The sequence below is a fragment of the Dendrobates tinctorius genome, unplaced genomic scaffold, assembly GCF_039654945.1.
Source record: "Dendrobates tinctorius isolate UK_male_01 unplaced genomic scaffold, ASM3965494v1 ptg000115l, whole genome shotgun sequence".
Lineage (NCBI taxonomy): Eukaryota > Metazoa > Chordata > Amphibia > Anura > Dendrobatidae > Dendrobates > Dendrobates tinctorius.
Window position 1 is genome coordinate 4,779,855 of NW_027361783.1, and position 25,876 is coordinate 4,805,730.

The 25,876-nt window shown below is 43.4% G+C and overlaps 1 protein-coding gene across 1 annotated transcript in view; it reads left to right on the plus strand.

Moving 5' to 3' along the window:
* The window catches only part of RANBP9 (RAN binding protein 9), a 79,776-nt gene that overhangs the window by 15,676 nt on the left and 38,224 nt on the right, over nucleotides 1-25,876 (plus strand). The window contains exon 2 of the mRNA XM_073589954.1: nucleotides 23,915-24,026. Coding sequence (XP_073446055.1) covers nucleotides 23,915-24,026 — 112 coding nt within the window. The remainder of the gene's footprint in view (nucleotides 1-23,914; nucleotides 24,027-25,876) is intronic.

Consider the following 25,876-nt stretch of genomic DNA (forward strand, 5'->3'; position numbering starts at 1 on the left):
AGCTTCAGACTTCCTCCGTGAAGCTCCGCCCATGGCTGCACCTCCTCCAGTCAGCTCCGCCTACGTCCGCATACTTCTGCATGCGGCCTGCATACCCTATCTTTAAAATTTGGGTACACAGGTCTTGCGGATGTATGCAGATGCCTCAGCATGCATGATTTTGACGATGCGGCGACCCTCGTCAAACGCATCGTGTAGGAATTTTATGCGGGCGCCGCATCGTCAAAACGACGCATGCGGAGGCATCCGCATACATCCGCACAACCTGCGTACCTAATGTTAAAGATAAGGTACGCAGACCGCATGCAGAAGTACGCGGACGTAGGCGGAGCTGACCGGAGGCGGTGCGGCCGTGGGCGGAGCTTCACGGCGGAAGTCCGCGGACGGCCGCAGATCCTCCATACGCAAATGTGAACCTAGCCGTAGTTGGCTGTTTTCCCTAGTGGCTTGCTTTTATGGAAGGAGGAGTTATTAGCTAAATGTATCTTTTACATGTCCACAATCTCTTTTGCACTCATAGTATTTGTTATATAGCTTTCTTGCTTTTCCACATTTCGCAGACTTGTGTTGCTTTGTGTGATGATTTCACTAACCTCTGTTCCATTTACTCCCTTTATACCTCCTATTACTGTTTTCTTTTTTTGGCCTATTGCCTTATCTTTTTATTGTTTTGCGTCTGTATTTTTTTTTTACTCCTACCCTGAATGTTTCCTCCTTCCGCATTGTCGTTTCAACATCAGATCCCTCTGCCAACCAGTGATTGCTCGGAGAATCATAAACTGGGATTCCAACCAGTTAAGTTCAGACTCCTGGTTGAGAGTCCCTGATGTTTATGCCCATTGTCCTTTCCTGCCTCCGCAGCTTGTTGTACCTTAGCAACATTCTTCTCTTCTTCAAAGTCCTTTCTTTATGGAAAACTGGAGAAATTCTGTTTTGAGAGGCATAAACTTTCCTCATTGGGCATGTCATCTCCACTCAAGATTTATGATCAATTCACATCAACCTGCTATTCTTTGCTTACCTAAATGCCAAATTATTTAGTGGAGCGAGACTCCTTTCATTCTACATACTCCACACACACACTAAGGGAGTCGGGACGCTAATTCATAAATCAATTCCCTTTCACTGTGGCAAACATTAGGGCATGTTTAGTGGCCTGCCTTGCTCAATATTTTGCCATAAATGTATTATTGTGTTTATATACAACTCCTATTCCCCGAAAATTGGTACGCTGTGTAAAATATAAAGAAAACAAGAATGTAATAATTTGTAAATCTCTTGCAACCATGTTTAGACATTTTTCCATTTCATTTGAAAAAAAAAAACTAATTAATTTAGAAATTGATGACACCAGCACATCTCAAAAAAGTTGGCACAGGGTTAGGCAGGAAAAGTAAGTGGTACTAACTGTTTGTTATAATCTATGTGATTATTGTTATGCTGTAATGTCTATTGTCTGTACAAGTCCCCTCTGAAATGTAAAGTGCTGCGGAATATGTCGGCGCTATAGAAATAAAACTTATTATTATTATTATTATTATTAACTGTAGTGTCAATATTCGACTACGTCACATGACTTTAAAAAGAGCATGTTAGAGAGGCTCACTCTCTGGGAAGCAAAGATGGTCAGAGGCTCACCAATCTGAAAAACTGCTTCTAAAAAAAAATGTTCCTCAATGTAAAATTGCAAAGGTTTTGAATATTCCACCATCTACAGTACATGTTATCATCAAAAGATTTGTAGATTCTTGGGAAATCCATGTAAACAAGGCTGAAGGTCAATGTTGGATTCTTGTGATCTATGGACTTTCAGGTGATTTGGTCGTGCAAATCGCTGCATAGGTTCAGGAATACTTCCAGAAATCATTATCTGTGAACCCAGTTGTGTAATCCATAAATGCAGTTTAAGGCCATGTGCACACGATGCAGATATCCAGCGGATCCGCAGCGGATTTTGCTGCGCAGAAACGTTGCATATCCGCATTGTGATGTACAGTAGCATGTAAGTCAATTGAAAAAAAAACGCTGTGCAGACGCTGCAGATTTTTCCGCAGTTCAAAATATGCAGCATGTCACTTCTTTTGTGCGGTTTTCCACTTGCTCCATTCTCCAAATCCGCAGGGGGAAAACCGCACAAAAACTGCAAGAAAACAAGAAGAAATCCGCAGGAAAAATGCAAGTCATTTGACCTGCAGATTTCTTCAATTCTGCGCGGAAAAATCCGCAGGGCTAAAAAGTACGTCTGCACTTAGCCTAAAGATCTGTAATGCATACAAGAAGCCATTAATCAACACAATCCACAAACGTTACCATCGTCTCTGGGATAAAGCCCATTTAGAATGGCTTGAGACGTAATGGAAAACTGTCCTGTCGCCAGATGAATCAAAATGTGAAATTCTTTATAGAAATCACAGATACCATGTCCTGCGTACTAAAGAGGAGAGAGACCATCCAGCTTGTTATCAGCGCATAGTTCAAAAACCTGCATATCAATGCTGAGCATTATATAAAGGTTTTAGAACAACATATGCTCCCATCCAGACAATATATATTTCAGGGAAGATCCTGCATATTTCAGCAAGACAATGCTAAACCACATGTTGCATCCTTCACAACAGCATGGCTTCACAGAGGAAGAGTACAAGTGGTGAAATGGCCGCCTGCAGTCCAGACCTTTCACAATTAGAAAACATTTGGCACATTATGAAACACAAAAATCTGGCAAAGAAGACCCAAGACTGTTCAGCAGCTAGAGTCCTACATCAGACAAGGATGGGACAACATTACTCTCCCAAAACTCCTTCAGTTGGCCTTCTCACTTTCCAGACATTTTACAGACTGTTCTAAAAAGGGTTTGCTATACAACTGTAGACATGAAACACATGATATACGGTATGTCCTCGAAAGCAATAGTATAACCTCAAAGAGAAAAGAACATTGGAACCTACAATGAAAATATGTGAATTTGAATAGTTCAAAGAATAAATACTAGAGTTTATTAATGCAATACAGGTACAATAAAAATACAATTGTATAAAATACAGAAGACAAGTAAAGAAGACAGGAACCCATATAAGGGTTTAAAGAACACATTTGACAAATATAGCGAATAAGAGGAGTCTGATACAGTTGTCAAAAAATGGCTTAATTGGCAGTGACAATACATCATAAAAAGATTGAAATACAATTATATAATTCAACTAAATGGCTGAGATACCATTCAAAAGTTTAGGGTCACTTAGAAATTTCCTTATTTTTGAAAGAAAAGCACAGGTTTTTCCAATGAAGCTAACATTAATGATTCAGAAATACACTCTATACATTGTTAATGTGGTAAATGAGTATTCTAGCTGCAAACATCTGGTTTGTAATGCAATATCTTGCATAGGTGTATAGAGGCCCATTTCCAACAACCATCACTTCAGTGTTCCTATGGTATTTTGTGTTTGCTAAGTGTGAAAGAAGTCTAATGGATGTTAAGAATACCCTTAAACTCTTTTGCACGTATGTTAGCACAGCTGAAAACAGTTTGGCTGATTAGTGAAGCTATAAACCTGACCTTTGAGCTAGTTGAGAATCTGGAGCATTACATTTGTTGCCTCCCTTAAACTATCAAAATGGCCAGAGAAAAAGAACTTTCAAGTGAAACTCGACAGTCTATTCTTGTTCTTAGAAATGAAGACTAACTACTCCATGCGAGAAATTGCCAAGAAACTGAAGATTTCCTACAATGGTGTGTACTACTCCCTTCAGAGGAGAACACAAACAGGCCCTAACCAGAGTAGAAAGGAAACTGGGAGGCCCCGCTGCACAATGACTACAGTGAAGAGGCGACTCCAGGATACTGACCTTCAGGGCAGAGTGGCAAAGAAAAAGCCATATCTGAGATTGTCTAATAAAAGGAAAAGATTAATATGGGCAAAAGAACACAGACATTGGACAGAGGAAGATTGTAAAAACGTGTTATGGACAGACAAATCCAAGTTTGAGGTGTTTGGATCACACAGAAGAACATTTGTGAGCAGGGCTGTGGAGTCGGAGTCGTGGAGTCGGAGTTAGTTTTGGTTGGAGTCGGTAGAAATGTACCGACTCCAGCTTTAAAAAAAAATGTATTAATATTTCATAATTGAACTTTCATATGAATTTTATAAATGTTACTCAAATATATATGTTCTATCAAACTATGAACAACAGTGATAAGCAGTTCTGCTGGAGATAGACATTTCTTACTTCTTGTGTGTCACTGTTCTCCAATGCCCTTATCTAATCTTATACTTGGTTAACCTCATGCTGCCCCAACCCCCCTACTTACAATGTATGAAACTGAAAGTGAAAATGTGTTGCAAATTCTTAGTAGTAAAGCTCCTCCTCTAGACTAGATCATACTAGGTGTGCGTCTTCCAAGCATCTCACAGCTGCCTGCTACTCAGAAGAGGAAGACTGTAAGAAGTATTATCCTTTCAACAAACTTTGCATCAGTTAACTGTGAGTACATGAGGAATAATAACAGTATTACTGACCACTATATCAGTTGTACGACCTGGCAATAATTTTGTACAATTGTTTTTAGGAAAAACAGTTGTCATTTGGATTGTGAATGCAGAATTAAAAACCTGAGAATGTCAAAGAAGCATCACATTAAATTGGCTGTATTTGAACATTTCACCATCACTCAAGATATGTCTGTCAGTGTATGACAAATGATCCAGACGAAAACAAATGCTGTGAAGCCAAGATGAGTGCATAGTCAGGCAAAGATAAAAATGCTCCTACCAGAGCTTCTAATCTAAAGAGACATTTACAGCGCATTCATCCAGAAGTACTGAAAGCAGTGGATGAGAAAGACTGCATCCAAACCAATGAACCAGTGCCCAGCTCTTCCAGCCAAACAAAGGAGCAGAGAACTTTGCATCCATCAGTTGCAAGATATTTTGTCAGTGACAAAGTTACTGTGACAATGACAGTAGATACATTTAAAAAACAGATCATAGAGCTTGTTGTAAAGGATAGTGTGCATATTTAATTATTTTCACGACCAGCTTTTATGTGTCTGAATGGGGAAATGGCCCGCAAGCTTGGTGTTTCTCTGGAGAGAGAGAGTATTAGAAAATTAGTAATCGAAGAAGCTTTTAAACAAAAGGAAGAACTTAAAAAAACTCTCAAGGGACGCTTTCTGTTTCTTAAAATGGATGCCTGCACACGTCACAGAGTGAACTATTTTGCCATCAATGTCCGATTTGTTTGTGACAAAAATGAAATAGTTACCAAGACATTGGCAGTAAAAGACACCAAAGCTCATCACACCAGTGAGTTTCTCCAGGTCTTGGTGGAAAAGGTTCTGCAAGACTATGAACTTAAAAAAGAGCAAGTTCTTTCTGTCGTAACTGACAATGCTTCAAATATGATAAGCAGGGCCGCCATCAGGGCATGACAGGTATTACACCTGTATGGGGCCCCGGTGATCAGGGGGGCCCGCCCGGGCCCGGCGGCCACGGCGGCGCCTGAGCAAGCTGGGCGTTGCAGCCTGGTTCGCGCTCGCCGCTCAGGTCCTGGCTGGGCCCCCCCTACAATTATTTCAGCGGTTCGGGCCCCCATTCTCCCCCTCAGCCTGCTCTGCTTGTGTCGGATGGTCACTCCAGCACCGCCCCCGGCTCACGTGATGTGACGTCACACATTGCCTCTTCACTTCCTCATTCCTGAGAAAGCTGAAGAGCGGTGTGCACGTGGCATCGGTGTGGGAGCGGCTGCAGGCCTGCAGCAGAGCAGAAGACGTTGGGCCCCTGGGCTGGGTGGCAGTCTGACGGTGCTGTGGAGGTAAGTGAATTCTTTTTATGTCTGTATGTCTGGCTGCAGCCTGCTGATCATGGGGATGGGGACATTGGGCCGAGGGCCTGTTGTCTCAGTCTGATCATGGGGGTGAGTTTCTGGGGGCCCCGGCGCCTGGGGCTGGTTGCTGTCTGAACATGGGGGGAAGTCTGGGGGCCCCGGCGCCGTAGGCTGGTTGTCTGATCACAGGGGGGGGGAGTCTGGGGGCCCGGGGGGGCTGGTTGTGTCTTATCATGGGGACATTGGGGGGCCTGGGGGACCCAGGGGCCCAACTGATGATGGGGGGGACCCAGGGGCCCCCCCGGCTGTTCGTGTGGGATCACCCAGGGGCCCACCTGGCTGTCCATGGGGGGGCCTGGGGGACCCAGGGGCCCAGCTGATGATGTGGGGGACCCAGGGGCCCGCCCGGCTGTCCGTGGGGGGTCACCCAGGGGCCCGCCCGGCTGTCCGTGGGGGGTCACCCAGGGGCCCGCCCGGCTGTCCGTGGGGGGTCACCCAGGGGCCCGCCCGGCTGTCCGTGGGGGGTCACCCAGGGGCCCGCCCGGCTGTCCGTGGGGGGGTCACCCAGGGGCCCGCCCGGCTGTCCGTGGGGGGGTCACCCAGGGGCCCGCACAGCTGTCCGTGGGGGGGTCTGGGGGAGCCAGGGGCCCAGCTGATGATGGGGGAGCCTGGCTGTTCACGGGGGGGTCTGAGGGGCCCGGCTGATGGGGGGGGTCTGAGTGGCCCAGCTGATGGGGGGGGCCCAGGAGGCCCGGCTGATGGGGTGAGCCAGGGCCCAGGGGGACAGATCTCCAGTGCCAAGATTAGTAGGCACATTGTCTCCACCTGCAGCTCAGCCCGTAGTCCTATCCTTTTAGTTATCACAGACTGTGCTGACCAGTACCAGCATGTTGACTGTCTCCTCCTGCAGCTCAGCCCATAGTCCTATCCTTTCCGTCAGCACAGACTGTGCTGCACATGCACAGTACCAGCATGTTGACTGTCTCCACCTACATCTCAGCCTGTAGTCCTATCCTTTTAGTCAGCATAGACTGTGCTTACTAGTACCAGCATGTTGACTGTGTCCACCTGCAGCTCAGCCCGTAGTCCTATCCTTTTCGTCAGCAGACTGTGCTGCACATGCACAGTACCAGCATGTTGACTGTCTCCACCTGCAGCTCAGCCCGTAGTCCTATCCTTTCCGTCAGCACAGACTGTGCTGCACATGCACAGTACCAGCATGTTGACTGTCTCCACCTGCAGCTCAGCCCGTAGTCCTATCCTTTCCGTCAGCACAGACTGTGCTGCACATGCACAGTACCAGCATGTTGACTGTCTCCACCTGCAGCTCAGCCTGTAGTCCTATATGGGGTATCAGCCTACTCAGGACAAATTGCACAGCTACTGTTAGGGTCCAATTTCTCATGTTACACTTGGGGAAAAACAAACGTTGGGTGTGAAAAGATCATTTTTGTGAAAATAAAATTAGATTTTAGATTGGCGCCTAATAAAAACCAAATACAAGCGGTTAGTATGTTAATCAAAAGCCCAAGACAATAGAAAAGGCCGCTTTGTAAACAGGGTTAAAGTTAGAGTAGAAAAAAAGGGGTTACTAGAAATACTAGGGTCAATGATAATACCCTTTTCTTATGAAAAGTGACTTCTTCCACTCCTGATGAAGTCACTTTAGTGACGAAACGCGTCGAGTAACAAGAGTGGCATCCCGTTCCTGGGACCAGGGCATTCATTATGGCTCGTCATGTTCAGTGAGCAGGTCTTTGTTCTGCTAGTAGCAAGGGTGGCTTATCATAAGAAAAGGGTATTACAAAGCGGCCTTTTCTATTGTCTTGGGCTTTTGATTAACATACTATCCGCTTGTATCTGGTTTTTATTAGGTGCCAATCCTATTGCCAACATGGCTGTTTGTTATTTATAAGGTGGCTTGTTGTAATATCATCAATATTTCTTGTTTAAGCATAAGACTTTTTTGATTGTAGAGTTATTTGAAATTCGGAGGATTTCATTGGCCACAACTAATACACTGAATATATGTGTTTATGTACTTGTAGCTCTGGCATGCTACATAGAATACGGAACTTTTATTGAATATTGTTGTACATTTATACATTGCCCAGGACCGTCTAGCCGCTCCCTTATATACAGGTCACGTTTGGTGACACCTGCATATATTTTAAATGTTTTTATCATTTGTGGTGTTTTTCTGCACATCTATATGTACTAAAAATTAACTTTATAAGGGTGATCCCTGCATGTGTGTATGTCTACTATGCTTTCTTTTTTTCTATTTGGATCTATTTTTTGACATACAGCGGTTGGATCCCCGATATATTTGGTCTGATTGAGGGCATGGTGAAGTTTTTCGATGAAAGCGTGGAGGGATTTTGGAAGGTTCGCATGGTGAAGGAGGAGCTAGGGTGGAGGCGGAACTGGGGGGTGGAGCCTGGGCGGAGTCTCAAGGGGGCCCCATAAATTTTGCCAGTATGGGGCCCCGAAATTCCTAGTGGCAGCCCTGATGATAAGTACTATTAAGCTAATGAATGAGAGTAATGATGGTGACCAGCAGCTAGAAGAACATTCTGGGTCCACAGACACAGAAATGTTTGAAATAGAGGAACACAGTATTGTAACTGAGGAGCAAACTGAAGTTGCTTCAGATGAACAGCAACATGATGGTTTAGATGATCTTGTTGAAACTGTGTCAATATGTTCTTTCATTCATCACATGCGCTGTGTTGTGCATACGCTACAGCTGGCTATAAGAGACAGTCTGCAAGAAGGACATGCTGCTGCACTGATTGGCAAGGTGAGAAAATTGGCTACTGTTGCCAGAACCCCTAAAGTTGACTCAATTTTGAAGAGACGTGCTGGAAAAGGGGCAATTATTGATCAAGCCACACGATGGGGCAGTACTTAATGATTCAGCACTTGGTTGAACTGAAAACCTTTCTTGTAGACATGGCTAACCCTCAACTGACGCTAAATGAAAGTCAGTGGAATCAGGTGACTGAGCTGGAAAAATTGCTAGAGCACCCATTTACAGTGACTAAAAAATTACAAGCAGAGGACTTAACTCCAGGTATTTTCTTAAAGGAGTGGAAGAACCTGATGTTTCGCCTGTCCCAAAGAGGAGGGTTAATTGCAAGTGGCATTGCTACATCAATGAAACGGAGAGAGGAGCTACTATTACAAAATAACATTCTTTTGGCAGCTGTTTATGTAGACCCAATGCATCGGATTCTTCTAGATGATCAACAGCTAAGTAAAGGAAAAGAAGCTCTGTTTGAAATAGCAGTAAGAATGAAAGGGTTGCAGAACAGTCAGGAGGAACAAGAAGAATTTGGTCGTCCTGCCACATCTTCACCCTCATCATCAACTGATGAAGAATTTAATTTCGAAAAATATTTGGATCACAAGGACCGTGCAAAGCGTTCCCGCATAGAAGAAGAGCCATCCCCATCAAGGAACACAGCCAGTACATTTCAGCAGAATTTTTCATGTGCACTAAAAGAAATTGAGAAATTTGACCGTTCATCAAAAATAACAGTGCAACAAGCGATTCCTCTGTATCCTGACATTGTCAGAGATGTTGCCCGAGTGGTTACTGCTTTGCCACCAACACAAGTTAGTGTAGAGAGGTTGTTCTCTGCTCTCAAAATAATTAGATCAGATTTGAGGGCATCCATGAAGGAGGATCTGACAGAGGCAATACTTTTTCTGAGGACAAATTTATAGATTTCTTCTTATTAACTGCATAAAAGTGTTTATTGCATATTTACTTACAGTTTAGAAAAGTTTATAAAAGTTATTTGCTATATTCTAATTGTATTCTAATAAATGTAGTTTTTGCTCTAAGTGGTCTGATTACTTATATGATGGTGAGAAACTGAATAAGCACGATGTTTAATATTTTACAACAGTAAATTTGTTGTTATGAATTGGCCATTTATGAAGGAGTCGGAGTCTGCTAAAATCCAGGAGTCGGAGTCGCAACTGTGGCTTACCGACTCCACAGCCCTGTTTGTGAGAAGCAGAACAACCGAAAAGATGCTGGAAGAGTGCCTGACGCCATCTGTCAAGAATGGTGGAGGTAATGTGATGGTCTGGGGTTGCTTTGGTGCTGGTAAAGTGGGAGATTTGTACAAGGTAAAAGGGATTTTGAATAAGGAAGGCATCACTCCATTTTGCAACGCCATGCCATACCCTGTGGACAGCTCTTGATTGGAGCCAATTTCATCCTACAACAGGACAATGACCCGTAGCACACCTCCAAATTATGCAAGAACTATTTAGGGAAGAAGCAGGCAGCTGGTATTCTATCTGTAATGGAGTGGCCAGCGCAGTCACCAGGTCTCAGCCCCATTGAGCTGTTGTGGGAGCAGCTTGACCGTATGGTATGCAAAAAGTGCCCATCAAGCCAAACCAACTTCTGGAAGCAAGGGGTGAAATTTCTCCAGATTACCTCAGCAAATTAACTGCTAGAATGCCAAAGGTCTGCAATGCTGTAATTGCTGCAAAGGGAGCGTTCTTTGACAAAAGCAAAGTTTGAAGGAGAACATTTTTATTTCAAATAAAAATCTTTTTTTCCTATCTTGTCAATGTCTGGCCTAGATTTTAAATTCATTTGGCAACTCATTAGATTAATAAAAGTATGAGTTTTCATGGAAAACACAAAATTGCCTGGGTGACCCCAAACTCTTGAACGGTAGTGTGTGTATATGTATGTATGTATGTGTGTATAATAAATATATATATAATATATATTTTTTTTTTTTTCTGGTATGTGCTCATTCCTAGGTTGTGAATAAATGTTTTCTTTATATTTCGCACAACGTCCCCAATTTTTTTGGAATTGCAGTTGTATATTCCGTGTTTTGTTTTTTTTTAAATAAATGCTGTTCTACCTATAAAAGCAAGAATTTATCTGTCTGATCGTGTCATTCTTCAACACTGCTTTTCCCCTTCCAATATTAAACCAATCCAATGGTGGATTGGATCTTTATTCTGGGTCATCAACAGTACTGAATGAATGGGAGGCCATAAATTCATACTCCGAGTGGAATATATATTCAGAAAATGAATGTTCACAGCAAAGAGTAGCGGTCTCCTGACTGCTCTACAGCACAAGGCTATAGTCCCGAGAGACAATTTAATGAAACCCCTCAAAGGCAAGTTGATCGGAAGCCTAGTGCCAATTATAAGACCTCATACAAGTAGTGGAAAATAAATGCTTTTTTACTAAGTAAAGGTAGATCCGTATGAGGTTTCTGGCATCCTTTACTCGCCTTGTTCTACAGGCTTGAAAGTATTTTAATGCTTTCTAGGATTTGCTAATGACCATTAGCAATGCATTTACAGCTTTTCTTCTCTGGTGGCTCCTCTTACCGCTCTCTTGTGTGAAGAGACCATTTGTCACTCTTGTTCTGAAACTGCAGTTCATGCCTCTCTGTGTGTTCTCTCACACTTGGTTATTTTTTTTTGCCTAATTTTCTCAAAGTGGGGTGCCTCTTCAGTAGATGTAGGAGTCCTCTTTTTCACTCAAAGTGATCGCACAGCTAATTCCTCCCAAAGGCCATTTTCTCCAGAATGTTCTCTGCAAAAAAAACCAAACTATTCAAATGGAGATTGGAAATGTGTAGCTATGAAGTCTGCTTTAGTAGAATAGCTACATCTGCTAGATGGGGCTAAAAATACTGCTGCCATCTATACTAATCTACAGGGTGGGCTCTTTATATGGATACACCTAAATAAATAAAATGGGAATGGTTGATATCAACTTCCTGTTTGTGGCACATTAGTATATGGGAGGGGCAAACTTCAAGATGGGTGGTGACCATGGCAGCCATTTTGGATCCATCTTTATTTTTTAGAATGGGAAGAGGGTCATGTGACACACCAAACTTATTGAGAATTTCACAAGAAAAACAATGGTGTGCGTGGTTTTAACAAAACATTCTTTCATGAGTTAATTACAAGTTTGTCTTGTTTACAGCCATTGACCTGTCCTCCAGCATGACCAGTTTGGCAGTGGCTCAGTAATGGTGTGGGGAGGCATTTCTTTCCACATCTGGGACGTCATGTCTTGTTCCATCCACCAACACCACGTTGCACTGCAAATTGTCCAGGAGTTGACTGACTTTTTTTTTTTTTTTTGTCTCAGCCTGAGTGATCTCTTCTATGTGCCCACGTTCCTAATGTAGCAGCGCTTTGGACTCAGCGTATTTTCGCTGCGTTCTATTAACATAGGTAAATCTGCATGTGTTCAATGAACCATGTGAATTTACTGATTTGAATACATTCTATGAATGTAATTTCTCTTGTGGAGAAGTTGACATGCTGCGATAATGAAGGACGCGTCACATGTCAATTTCCATGGGTGTTCCGCTGGTGCACAGAGCATAATGAAATCCCATTCACTATGCTGTAACATCTGGCTACTGCCAAACCCTGCAGCAATTCCTGAATGTGGGCACGTACCGTCAGGAGAACATGTGCTGCCTCTTCAGAAGCATGCCCAGGCAAGTGTAGGCCACACGCACTACTGAGCATTTCCTTGGCTTGAGACACTGCCGCTGAAGTTGGATCAGCCTGTAATTTGATTTTCCACTTTGATTTTGCATATAATTCCAAATCCAGACCTCTATGGGATATTAGTTTTGATTTACATTGATTATGTTTGTTTGTTTTTTTTGGTCTCAACGCATTCTACTATGTAATGAATAAAGATTTGCAACAGGAATATTTAATTCAGTGATGTCTAGGATGTTGTATTTTAGTGTCCCCTTTTATTTTTTTTGAGCAGTGTGTATGTGTGTACAAAGGACTTGCACATGACTAATTCCTTCCAAAGACCATACTAAGGACACTCATTATGGGTGGAAGAAAGGCAATTCCGGCAGTCAGACTGTGGAATGCCCTACCGCAGGAGGTAGTAATGGCAAACACTACCTGCTTTTAGATTTCCTCAATACAAATAGCATTGTGGGTTCTAGTTAAATTAGTGACAAAATGTACAATTGGTGGAGAAAGGTTGAACTTGATGGATCTAGGTGTTTTTTCAACCTATGTAACCATAATTATCTGTACAACTTGTCTACATTATTCTGGGAGCACAGTACTACCTAAGAAGCCTCTTAGATTTATCACTTGTGTTTTTCCTTTATTATTTTTTGGGGTTGGTCACTAAAGCTTTTTTTTTTTTTTTCTTAATAGATCATCATATAAATTACAACGTTGAAATCCTTTTTGTGTCCTGAGATTTAGCAGTGCTGTTACACCAAGGGTAGTGAGGGTATATTTACTTCTGCTTGTGATCACTAATCCCTATTTATAGCACATCCCAGGCCCCATCTGTGTTCTGAGGGATGAACAGAAAGCTACAGATAGTGGTACACTTCTAAATCCTAGCTAATCCAGGCAGTGAACCACTAGATCTTTACACCCGCTTTTACCATATAATTGGAAAATGCGCATGCTGTGATCTTGTAGACGAATGCTCGTTACAGTTGGGTGAGGGTGCACTTTCAAGCTGCCTGCATTAGGACAGTTGTGATTCTGTGATACAACCTAACATATACCATAATGGGCTCCAAGTAACATCTTCTGGACCTTCAGAGCCTAGGCCCACTAGAGGGTCTTCTGACACTTGTGGGCAAGACCCTGTAAGTGTACATTAGTCAATGCTCTATTCTGTCGTCTGTGTTTAAAATGTCTTCTTTTGACCCCACGGCGCCTACTGTGTTAATTTTCACCAGCACTTCCATAGACTGTGATCCCATGTGTTTCCCAGCTCAGTTTTTGCATTGATCTCTGTTGTCACTGCCTATTCTTACTGGGTAATATCAAAGGTTCCTAAACTTCTGGAACATCCCCTCACCAACTTTAGAGGGACATGGGATCCAGATGGCTGACCTAGTACCATTCTTAGAAGTAGTTACAGTATACTGTATATAATAAGAAGGATTATCCAATACTTGTACATCAATATATACAATAAGCTGTAAGGACAAGGTTTATTTAAATATTTTATTTTTTAAATAAGTAAAAATTAAATAGCCAATACATGCCAGTCTATTCAAAGCCAAAATAATGTCTTATTTACCTCTGTTTGGTGAATGTGAAGAGCATATAACCTCCCTATCTACTCTTCCAATATGTGTTCCGGGGACCTTTTTCTACGGTAATAAGAAATAGTTGCACGGTGAGCTTTACATAAGTAGTGGCAAGCCAATGTAAAACCATTGCTTAAAGCAATCAATGAGATTCTACAGTTTTGATTTTTTTTTTTTTTTTCCACTGCTTCTAGCAAGCAGTGAGAATCTACCATTTTAGATTTTTTTTTTTCAAATGAAGTTATTCATTGTATCTGTCACTGATTACACCGGAGGGATCACGCAGATCCCACCAGTTTGTCAGGGAGACACAACTCTGCTGCCTCCAATCATCGGGACAATTAGGCAGTTATGCCCCCTTGTACTTTGGATGCTCCTAGTATGGAGTGGGTTGCCACCCCAAGGAACCGTCGACCTCGTGATATCTTTTGACCAGTCTGACCAGGTCATCAGCGTTCTGGAGATCTTCCTGAGCAACCCAAGTCTACATCTGCCTCAGAAGGGAGTGCAAAAATCGGTCCTTTACAATTCATTCTACCATCTGCGCTGAGGTAGAGGATTCCTATTTCACCTCATCAAAAAATGGTTGCAGCCATTCAAACATTTTGGAGCGAGGAGGTTTCTTCCAGTGATAGTGAACTGTGAGTCCACCGATGGGCCTAACAGTCATTGTTACCCCCTAATCGCACCAAAATTTCAGTTTTCAGTTTTGCATATTCTTTGACGTCCTGGAAGGCCGTCTGTTGCTCCTTCGTTAAGTATGGTGCAAGGACTTCTGCTCGCTGCTCTGGCCGGAGTTTTTTCCTATTTGCGATCCATTGAAAAACTCTAAAAGGCCTTTGTGTTGTCACCCAAGGTAATTTTTTGCAAGGCTATCCTCCCCGTCTTCCAGAAAGAGAAATCATCTAACTTTGGATTCAGAGCTGCCTCCGTTCCACGAACCGCATCTGCAAGTAATTCAATCTGCTATTGTTGTTGCAGGATCTGTTCCTGTTAAGGGAGTTGTTGCATGAGCAGCTTATTTGTCTCCTGTTGTGCCAGCTGTTGTTGCTGCTGGGTTTGCACCAGGTGTTTAATCAGTTCCTCCATGCTATCTGACGTTGGTCCCTGACTTCTAGCCAGCTTCACCCAAGATATGCGGCATTTCTGTAGCAGTCACACGTGTTCCCTTGGAACGCTGCCCGCAAGTGTAACGCAAAATGTAATAATGCTACTCGGGAGCAGGATAAGGTATCACACACACACACAGGAGCCATTTGTATTTCAAAGTCCCGCTGGTTTATTTAATTCCTCGTTAACCTCATCACAGGAAAATACAGCCCTTGTCCGGCATAAAGTGAAACATAAAGTAAAGAGTCCATAAAATAGTGTGAGTTCTCTTGCTTGGGTTACAGTCCAGCTTCTCAGGCTATTAACAAAGGCACAAAATCCTGGAGGTCTGCACACCTCCACACACAGACCATGTGTGAGACACACAGGCCCCATTTTACTATGTGAACAACATCCAGGGATGGAGATATGGTGAACAACTGTCCCGCCCAACAGTTCAGCTGTTATGGATGGAAGAAAGACGATTCCAGCAGCTAAATAGGAAAGGGCTCTTTACAGTTAGAGAACTCCAGAATGTGGAATGCCCTACCACCACAGTTAGTAATTGCAGACAAAATAACAGCCTTTAAAAAAGGGCTGGATGATTTCCTCAATACACATAACATTAAGGATAATAGTTAAGTTTGTGAAAAATGTACAATTGGTGGAGAAAGCTTGAACTTAATGGATCTAGGTCAGGTCGTTTTTCAACCTGGGCAACATTAAAGAGAATCTGTCACCGGAACTTGGCGACCTATGTAAATGGCCTGTGTCTGGTCCGATGGGCGGTGTTTCTTCTTTTTTCTCCAGCCCATCCGTGGCCCCCGTCCGCTATCTTTTCTGGAATTCTGGTAGTTCTCCATAGTTCGCGCGTGCGCAAAGCAATCTTGGTTCGCGCACGCGCATTATGCTTTGCCCAAATGCGGGCAAAGCCGAAAGTCATTACTGCGCATGCGCCGGTACACTATGTCCCGGAAGTATTTCACTGTATTCCAGAACAAAGTGTAACGGCGCATGTGCAAAAATGATTGATTGTTTGACGAGTGTGACCAACCTGTCAATCGGTTCTCCAAGCGATGCTACAGATCGCTTGGAAAACGCTAGCATTCTGCAAGCTAATTACGCTTTTAAATCGCTAGTTTTTCCGCGGGAAATAGGCGGGAATTAAAATGCGGTTTTCTCGCATATTTCCTATGGAATGGAATTACGGAATTCCCGTGGAAATTTCCGCGGCAATTCCGTAATGTGTGCACATAGCCTATGATGCACCTTGGTTTTAAAGGAGGACAGTAGAAAAAAAATCGAAGCAAAAAAAGTGGTCAATTCTGTACTAATATCTCCCATCCTGGCATATATTACTGTATGTCTCCAGTCCAGGTATAGATGATTCCTTTTTCACAATTCTGCTATGTATGGTCCCCTCATACCTATCCTGGTATTCATTGCACCCATCATAAAAGCATAAAAAACATTAACCATTCTACTTGCCTTCCCTGCGCTCCCTCGCAGTGTTCAGTTCTGATGCCAGCATCTGATTTATGCTTGTAAGCAGCACATGGTAGACTACAATCGGAGGAAAGCTGCCGGAATACTCGCTGCTCCCCATGCCTGGGACTATAGGTGTTTGGAGCAGTGAATATTCATTTTCTCTTTAAGAGTATGTGCACACAATCAGTATATGCTGCTGGTTGGACACTACGTACCCAAAGCATAGTGGATGTGTCCACAGTCCCACGGAGACTGATATGTGGCGCGTCTCTCCAGACCGCAGCATGTCAATTTCTCTTGCGGAGAAATTACACCGAAAGAATGTATTGGATGCTGTGAATCTACATGGTTCAGTGAACACATGTGGATTCACCTGCATTCAATAGACGGCCGTGCTTTGGACGCAGCGAGCAGGGTACAAGAGACATTAAAGGCGTTGTCTGGTGGAAAAAAAAAAAAGTCATCACCTTTCCACAGGATGATCATGGGGGACTAAACACTAGTATCTGCACCACTAGTACACAGACTAAGACAAATAGAACTATGTGATAGCGGCGTGTGGGTCTGTATCTCACTCTTGATTGTGGATCTCCTTTCTTTATACAATACCCATTATGGGATTTTTAAATGTTTTTTATTATATCATGTGCTGTATTTCAATAAAATGTTGTATTTTTATGGCGATCCCTTGAGATTTGCATATACTTTTTCTTGATTTGTGGTGAGCAGCAGGCCATGATGGCGGGTGAGCAGCAGGCCATGATGGCGGGTGAGCAGCAGACCATAAATGTCCATTAGAGCTGCTGAGTACACATTTCTATTAAGTTTAGTGATGATGATGATAAATGTGTTGGAGCAGTCGGTGATTTTCTTGTTGGCTCATGTCGTTCCCTGCATACCTGTTGTCCGCCGGAACCTAGAATGAGGAAGTGACTCCCTCAGAGCAGTCACAATCCATATGTTTGTGTGTACTTCTGATAACCTGCCGAGCCTTCATTACAGTTAATAGGGTCTGGCACGGCCCCCAAGATCTGAAGTTCACTGGGGCATGTCATCCTTGTGATTTCACAGGTGATTTTACAGCCCATGCTGTTTATCAGGCGGTAGGTTCCTTCTGCACATTGCACACAGCTTCTGTTACATTTCTTTGAGGTCACCAACGTTGTAAGTAGAACCAGTCCTTTCCAGTGTCGAAAACTATACTTTGCAGTGCGGCTCTGCTATTTTTAGTCAGCCTTCACAAAATGGTTTCCTGCGTACAGTCTGTGCACTGGTTGTGTGGAAGGTGTGGTGTTCTCACAGTTTGTTATTGTAGCCATACAATGTGCTCTTTGGTGGATAACAGCTGTGCCTTCTCCTGTCTGCGCAGTCCTATGCCCGGCCCCATCCGTTCCTAAAATCTAGAGATAAAGGCAGCAGTTAGTAAATATTTCAGTAGACGCGGAATATACACTACTCACAAAAAATTAGGGATATTTGGCTTTCAGGTGAAATTTGAGGATGATCCTATAATGCTCTCTTACTTTTTCGGGGGAACTTAATGTGACCTTCACTAAACTTTTCAATACCCATGTCCAACTGTTCAATGTTTCTGTAATTTTTGCACAACTTGCTGCTCTTTAACAAGGAGCTTAATGGCAAAATTCACGAAGGGTGTTTGATCCATGAGTCGCCCATTAAATGTTGGGGTTTAATTAGAATTGGTATTAAACAATTAAACAGTCTTCCACATCTTGCTGTTCACATTTTGACATTATGAGATCAAGATGACACCTAACAATTGATCAACACTACGTTGCCATTGCAAAGCTTCAAGCAGGATGTTCTCAGGTGGAAGTGGCCACCAGGCTTAAGGTACTGTCACACTTAGCGATGTACCAGCGATCCCGACCAGCGATATGACGCGGTCAGGATCGCTGGTACATCGCTAAGTGGTCGCTAGTGAGCTGCCACACAGGCAGATCTCACCAGCGACATCGCAGGGGACGGGGGTCGTTACTTACCTGTCAGACGCGGCGATCCTGACATCCTCCCGCCCGGCTCCACGCGTCGCTCGTCTCTCCACAGGAAGCCCAGCAGGAAGCTGACGACGAGAAACAGTCCAGGACGTTCTCGCGCGATCAGCGATAACCAGCGGGGGAGCCGGTCGTAGGTAAGTATCAGACACAGAGATATCGCTAGCAGTATCGCTATAACGTCACTAGTTATAGCGATGTTGCTAGCGATATCTCTTAGTGTGACATGCCCTTTAGTGTCACCAGAGTGTCCTTAAAAGGTTGCAACCGAGGTACAGAGAGCCTTTGTACACATCTCATACTGATGACAGCTTTATTGTGAACAATGACCTTCCGAACCGGATGGTGAATGACACACAACTACTGGCACATTTAAGGGAGGTGAGAGGCACCCAAGTGTCATGTCAGACCATTCAAAACTGTTCACTTAAGCGAGATCTGCATGCTAGACGACCTGCAAGGGTTCCTGACCACACCAACAGGCACAGGCGTCTTCGTCTTGCATGGGCCAGGGAGCATCTACACTGGACAAAGGACTAGTGGGCCTCAGTGCTATTCACTCATGAAAGTAAATTGATATTGAACAGAAATGATGGCCACCAATGATGTTGAAGATGTTAGAGTGCTATGTATCAGCCACTGTTTTTTCACCAGACAAGCCTTTGGTGGTGATGTTACTGTGAGCAGGTGTGTCTAGTCAATACAATACTGCCATACACAACCCGATAGATATATTAATCGCAAACAGGGCTTCGGTATCCATTTTGGTGGAATTGGAGTCAGTATAAAATGGAACGGCTCCTAAAATATGTAATAAATTGGGTACAGTAGTACAATGCAGGATGTGCTGTAAATGTTTTCATAAGAATTTTGGAAAGTTATGAAATGTCCTATAAATTCTGCTCAGTTAGTGATCTAAGGATTGTGGCTTTTAGTACACGGATGAATCACCAGGGGTAACTATCTGGACCCATAAAATTGTATGGTTGATATTGAGCCATAAGTCAGATAAAAAATAGACACATCTCCGTGATTTTTTTGCAGACACACTATCCGCAAAAAAAACCCACTGACATGTGAATAGCACCATAGACTTTAATGGGTATAAGTTCTATCCTGCTGGATAGGAAATATAGTATTGCATTGTGGCCATCAGATCAGTGAACCTCCCTGAACCATGCAAAATATCCCAATATAAGTCCTGTAGACACCAGCCATGTTTCATGCAGCTAAAAGAGAGAGCTATGTAGATTCTGTAGTCGGTATAAAGCAGGGCAATGACTGATTACATTCTTTGACTCTCTGATACATAAAAACAACTTGGTGCCAACATCTGTTCCTCCTTCTACATGGTAAATTGACACTTTGTACTTTTGTTGTTTGTGTCTGGTAACACAAGGTGAACCGTTTCTGCTAGGATTGACTATTGCACAACCCTGAGCTGGGAGTGACCGATTCCTGGTACACTGCCCCTGACAACTTACAGTCCCACGTAATCTGAGGCGTTCCAGGCTAGATTTGCATATATATATATATATATATATATATATATTTACATTTCACAACTTTTTTCTTTTAGCAGGATGCCCTGAATTTGTGAAATGTATATGTGTCTCTGGTTAGACTCCGTACATCAAATAGTCTCATTTTTGTAACTGCAGACAGTGCATGAACCTATAGACTTAGGCTAGGTTCACATTTGCATATGGAGGATCTGCGGACTTCCTCCGCGAAGCTCCGCCCACGGCTGCACCTCCTCCAGTCAGCTCCGCCTACATCTGCATACAGCCTGCGTTTCCTATCTTTAGCATTGGGTACGCAGATCGTGCAGATGTATGCGGATACCTCCGCATGCGTCGTTTTGACGATGCGGCACTCGCATAAAATTCCAACATGATGTGCTTGATGCGGGTCGCCACATCGTCAAAACGACGCATGCAGAGGCATCTGCATACAGCAGCACGACCTGCATACCCAATTCTAAAGATAGGGTACGCAGGCCGCATGTAGAAGTAGGCGGAGCTGACCGGAGGAGGTGCGGCCGTGGGCAGAGCTTCACGGAGGAAGTCCGCAGACAGCCCCAGATCCTCCATATGCAAATGTGAAGCCAGCCTTACTAATTAACATTGTAAATTGTTTTATTATGGATATTTTTGCCCGGTACGTTGAAATCATGGTATGTCATAATCAGGCCAGGATCACACATGCGAGGAATACGGCCGAGTCTCGCATGTTAATACCCGGCACTCGGGAGCGGAGCGTGCAGCTCCGTGTATTGCTATGCGGCCACACGCTCCGATCCGAGTGCCGGCGGCAGTGCCCGGTATTAACATGCGAGACTCGGCCATGTTTCTCGCATGTGTGATCCCAGCCTGATAATCAGCCAGTTAGTGAATCGGACTACATTAAATATCAATGACACTTGGAAACCATTTGCTTTTTAGGGTATCTGCTTTTTGCATTTTAAAAACGGACATGTCTATAGAAATGAGAGGGAAACCAGGCCACTATTAAGTGCTTGGGAGTCTGCCGCCTATCCCCAGATGGCAGGGAAAGGAAGGATCATGCATGTTGGATTATAGCATCCTTTATTCTCACAGGAGATACTGTTTAAGTTGTCACCAAAGGTCACTGGCAGAATGCATGTTTCTCAATTATCTTGCCATGTCAACAGGCTGCCGATCACACGGTTAATGAGCAAAACGCTCGTTCTTCAGGTGAAATGATCTTTTGAGAAGCTTGTTCTCAGTGGTGCGTCGTCCTGTGTGAATAAGATCTGCGCTGCTGAGATCCATTGCAGCCTGTGCGCACTGAGCGATCCATTACAGATTGCTTCTGTCTGTATAAACAGGTTATTAAACGACCGCCGATCAGTAAAGGTTTACCAATGAGTGGAAATGTTGATCAGTCCATGTAAATGTACTCTTAAGCCCACGTTACACATAACAATGTCCCAGCGATCCCACCAACGATCTGACATGATGGGATCGCTGGGACATCGTTAGGCTGATCGCTGGTGAGCTGTCACAAGACAGCCCCTCCAGCGATCAGGACCAGCGACACTGGACGCTGATTTCTAATGTAAACGTCGGGTATCCATGAGCTGCGGCTCCTGGATACCCGCTGTTTACCTTGGAAACCGGCGTCTAGCGTCGCTGATCACTGGTCTCTCGCTGCCACACGCAGCGATGCGCGCTGGCCAGCGGGAGACCAGCGATCGAAAAACGTCCCTGGCCGATGCTGCACGATCAGCGATAACCAGCAGGGGGGCCGGTTGCTGATCCCCGTCACACACAGCGATCTCGCTGGCGAGATCGCTCGTGTCACAAAATCAGTGATCTCGCTAGCGAGATCGCTGTGTGTGACGGGGCCTTTATTGTGGTCGGCTTCTGTAAACAGGCTATTAACCCCTTTACGACTTAAAGCTTAACTGTAGGTCGCCTCCTCCTGTTTGATGACCCTGCATATTTTCACACACGCAGTCAGCTGTCATGTTCCCCTTACAGCCGAGGGTGGAATGGCGATTCACCCGTGGATGTTAACATGTAAAAAGCCGCTGTCAATTTGACAGCAGCATTTAACATGGCCACGCAGAAAGTGTCACTAACACCGCCCAACGGTGCCCCCGTTAAATGATGGCAGAGCACCAATGGGCTGGTATGACAACTGAGGGTCATTCCAGATCTGCTATGAATGCCATCCTGTGGCCGGCGTTCATAGCAGATGAGCATTTCTTCTACACATAGCAAAGCCCTGCTATGTGTAGCACATGCGATGAGATGACCGCAGCTTTTTATCTCCTAAGGAGACTACTGAAGTCAGTTAAAAAAAAAAAAGACAAAATACAAAAGTTCAAATCGCCTCTCTTTTGCCCCATTCAAAATATAACAATATGAAAAAATACACATATTTGGTATCGCTGTGTTCAGGAACGCCTAATCTATCAAAATATAAAAAGAATTTATCCAATCGGTAAAAGGCTTATGGAGAAAAAAAATTAACACCAGAATTGCGTTTTTTTTTTTTTTTTTGTTGTTACAACATTGCAACAACAGGCAACCAAAAGATTGTATGTACCGTAAAATAGTATCACTAAAAATGTCAGCTCAGTGCGCAAGAAAACCACCCATCATCCAGATCCCGAAACATAGAGACGCTGCAAATGACGCCATGGTGTTTTTTGTTTTTAAACAAGCTTTGGATTTTGTTTTTCACCACTTACCGTAAATAAAAAAGCACCTAGACGTGATTGATATATATGAACTTGTAATGACCTGGAGAATCATAATGTCAGCAATTAGTGAATATGGTAAAAAAAAACAAAAAAACTCAAAAAAACAATTGTGGAATAGGACTATTTTTTTATGCAATTTCACCGCACTTGAATTTTTTTTTTTTTTTTTTACTGTTTTCCAGTACAATATATGGTAAAACCAATGGTGTCATTTAAAAGCACAACTTGTCCTGCAAAAAATGAAGCCCTCACACGGCCATATTGACTGAAAAATAAAAAAGTTATGGCTCTGGGCAGAAGGGGAGCAAAACACGAAAACATAAAATCCCAAGGTCATGATGGGGTTAAATGACCACGGATCTGTAAAGGTTTACCGATCGGCAGTCGTTTAGTGCCGCAGATCAGTCCGTGTTAATGGACCCTCATTCTTTACCTCTCAGTGAGTGCACATGCAAACTCTCCTGGACGGGAGGTGCGCACCTCCGGTGAAGATGGGAGGGAAAGATGGCTGCATAAACTTTTGGCCGACAGCTATGAAGATGTATGGGCAGTTTGGCAACCCATCTATCCTAATCCACAAAATGTTACTAGTACTAGTTTCCATTATTATCTCACCAAGCCAATACCTTAGTTCTCTTGGAGCTTTCACCATGTACCCATTATCCAAATAAAGGACTTGTGCGGTACCAGCTGCAGGATTGATGTGGTGTAAACAGATCACTATCTCTGTGTACATGATTGACGTGTAGGCTACAGTGGGGATGAGATTTTCATGTGATATATTTAAAAGATTATGGTCTATGCTATAACTGCTCACAACATCACCTATGTGATTGAGGAATAGTTAAATTTTAAGGAAATCGCATATGCTTCTGTTACTGTGGGAAAGATCTGCAAACAGACTTGTGGGACCCAGAGGCCTGCTAACTGAAGCGCCTCCTACCTCTTCTGATTAGTAGGCTGACACATGGCTGACGTCGCGAAGCATACTGGCTGTGCGATGGTCCAGCAGCCATGGAATACCGATGTGTGCTTCTGAACCAGGTCCTGCAAATCTTATTGATCCACTCTACCCGTAATGTATTTCAGTATAGCAAATAATAAATTTCCCACCATAATAGTAATGATATATTTTTGTTTTTATATCTGCGCAGGACATGGAAAAACCTCCAGAGATGCTGCATCCGTGCGGGCTACACATCCTATTCCGGCAGCTTGTGGCATATACTATTTTGAAGTGAAGATTATAAGTAAAGGGAGAGATGGGTACGTAGTATGTACATGTACGATTTCTGCAATTCTAGCTAATACCAGAAGGACCAATATCTGCAGTAGGCCGCTCTGTTCACACGCAAAGGATGAGAACACTTTGACTACAGATTAAAGAGGATATCTGGGACTTTAGAAAAAAAAGTAATGTAGTTGTTAAGAGGCAACTGCCGGTCTGTTGAACCCGGCGCCTGTCATTGACCGCTCCTGCCAGAGATTCAGCTACTCTGTGTCAACACAGAAGCAGTTTGTCTTCCTGTTGACAGGGCTGATTGACAGCCAGCTTCCCCCAATTAGGCAGCAGAGAAACGCTGTCATTCAGCATGACACCAGTAGCCCCGCCCTGTCAACAGGAAGAGAAACTGCTGTCATGTTGGCAGGGAGTAGCTGAATCTTTGGCAGGAGCAGTCAACAGACAGGTAGTTGCCTCTGTTAGCAAAAAAAAAGCAAAAAAGCTTGTAGTTGAGTCCCGGATATCCCCTTTAATGTAGGAGCAGAAACTGTGATTTTAACATTGAGTCATTTACTGAGCTTCTTGCTGTAGTTTTGGTAAAACTGTTTTATCTGCAGCATCTCTTTTAGTTCTCTGTGTTGAACTCCTGCCATGGAGTCCTCGACATTCATGAGCTCTTGCGATTCTGTCCCCACCTATGATTGGCAACTTTCTGCTCATGCACCATGTAGGCAGAAATCTGTCAATTTTGGGGTGTAGTTTTACAGAACTCATAATTGAAAGGACTGATGGAAACTGTTATCAAAACCACAGCAAGGAGCCCAGTAAGTGACAGATCACTGTAATCAGGGTCTCTGTCCCTATATATACTACTGAGTGTGAAGCATAAACCTAGTGATAGATTTCCTTCAAGTGAGTTGTAACAAATATATACGTTTACCCTCTTTCAGTAGTATGCAGGAAAATTGCCGGATTGCTTGGGGTCTGACCTTTTTGACTCGCACCAGTCCTGAGAATGGAGGTGTGCTCCATTCAGATGGTTCCCTGCAGAGCCCCGTTCTGAGGATCAGTGGGTGCCCCAGCGGTCAGACCATGTGAGAGTAACAACTTACTCTGTATCCTGACAATAGGGGTGCAAAGCCTTTAAGTTACAGTCCTCATATCCCCCTAATAGTAAATGTGGATAGAAATATTCTCCTAGGAGAACCTTTTTAATAATAGTAATTACAAAACTCAATGAATTTTTCTTCTGTAAATTATTTTTTACCCATTCTGTTCAGCCATTGTTTAGTTATCTCTATATGTTCCCAGATATTTTTTAAATGATAGGAGACCATTATTTCTTCTGTTAAGTGTCACTTACTTGGAAGGTTATTTTGGTTATTAATCAAACTATTTTTTCGGGGTCTTAAATTTGTATTTGCAGTATATCCCTTTCAGCATATTGGTTGAGCGAGATCATCTGACCATTTCCATGCCATGAAACCATCTGGTGATCACTTTCAATCATTGACATGAGGGACATGTGCTCTTCTACGTACATCACACGTTAAATGATAGCCCCTCACCTTTTTTGCAGTTTACAGTTGAGGATGGAGTTGTGTGCATTTTGTGAGTACTACTGCACCTAATATTTATAGGGTCTTCATTTTCATAAGAAATTCTCCCTTGTCTGTTTGAATCATTGTAATTTTTCGAATTCCTTTGACATGCCAGCTTTCACTCCCGTTTTGAGAGTTTTTTGGTATATGTAGTAAATACTGGTATCCGATATTGCATATATAATTGTGTGCTTGCAAAACATGGTAGAGGTGTGGAGGGTCCGAAAATAGTGGCAGCTGAGTTTACACCTTTGGCAAAAATTAAGAGACTACTGCACAGTTTTATAAAAATC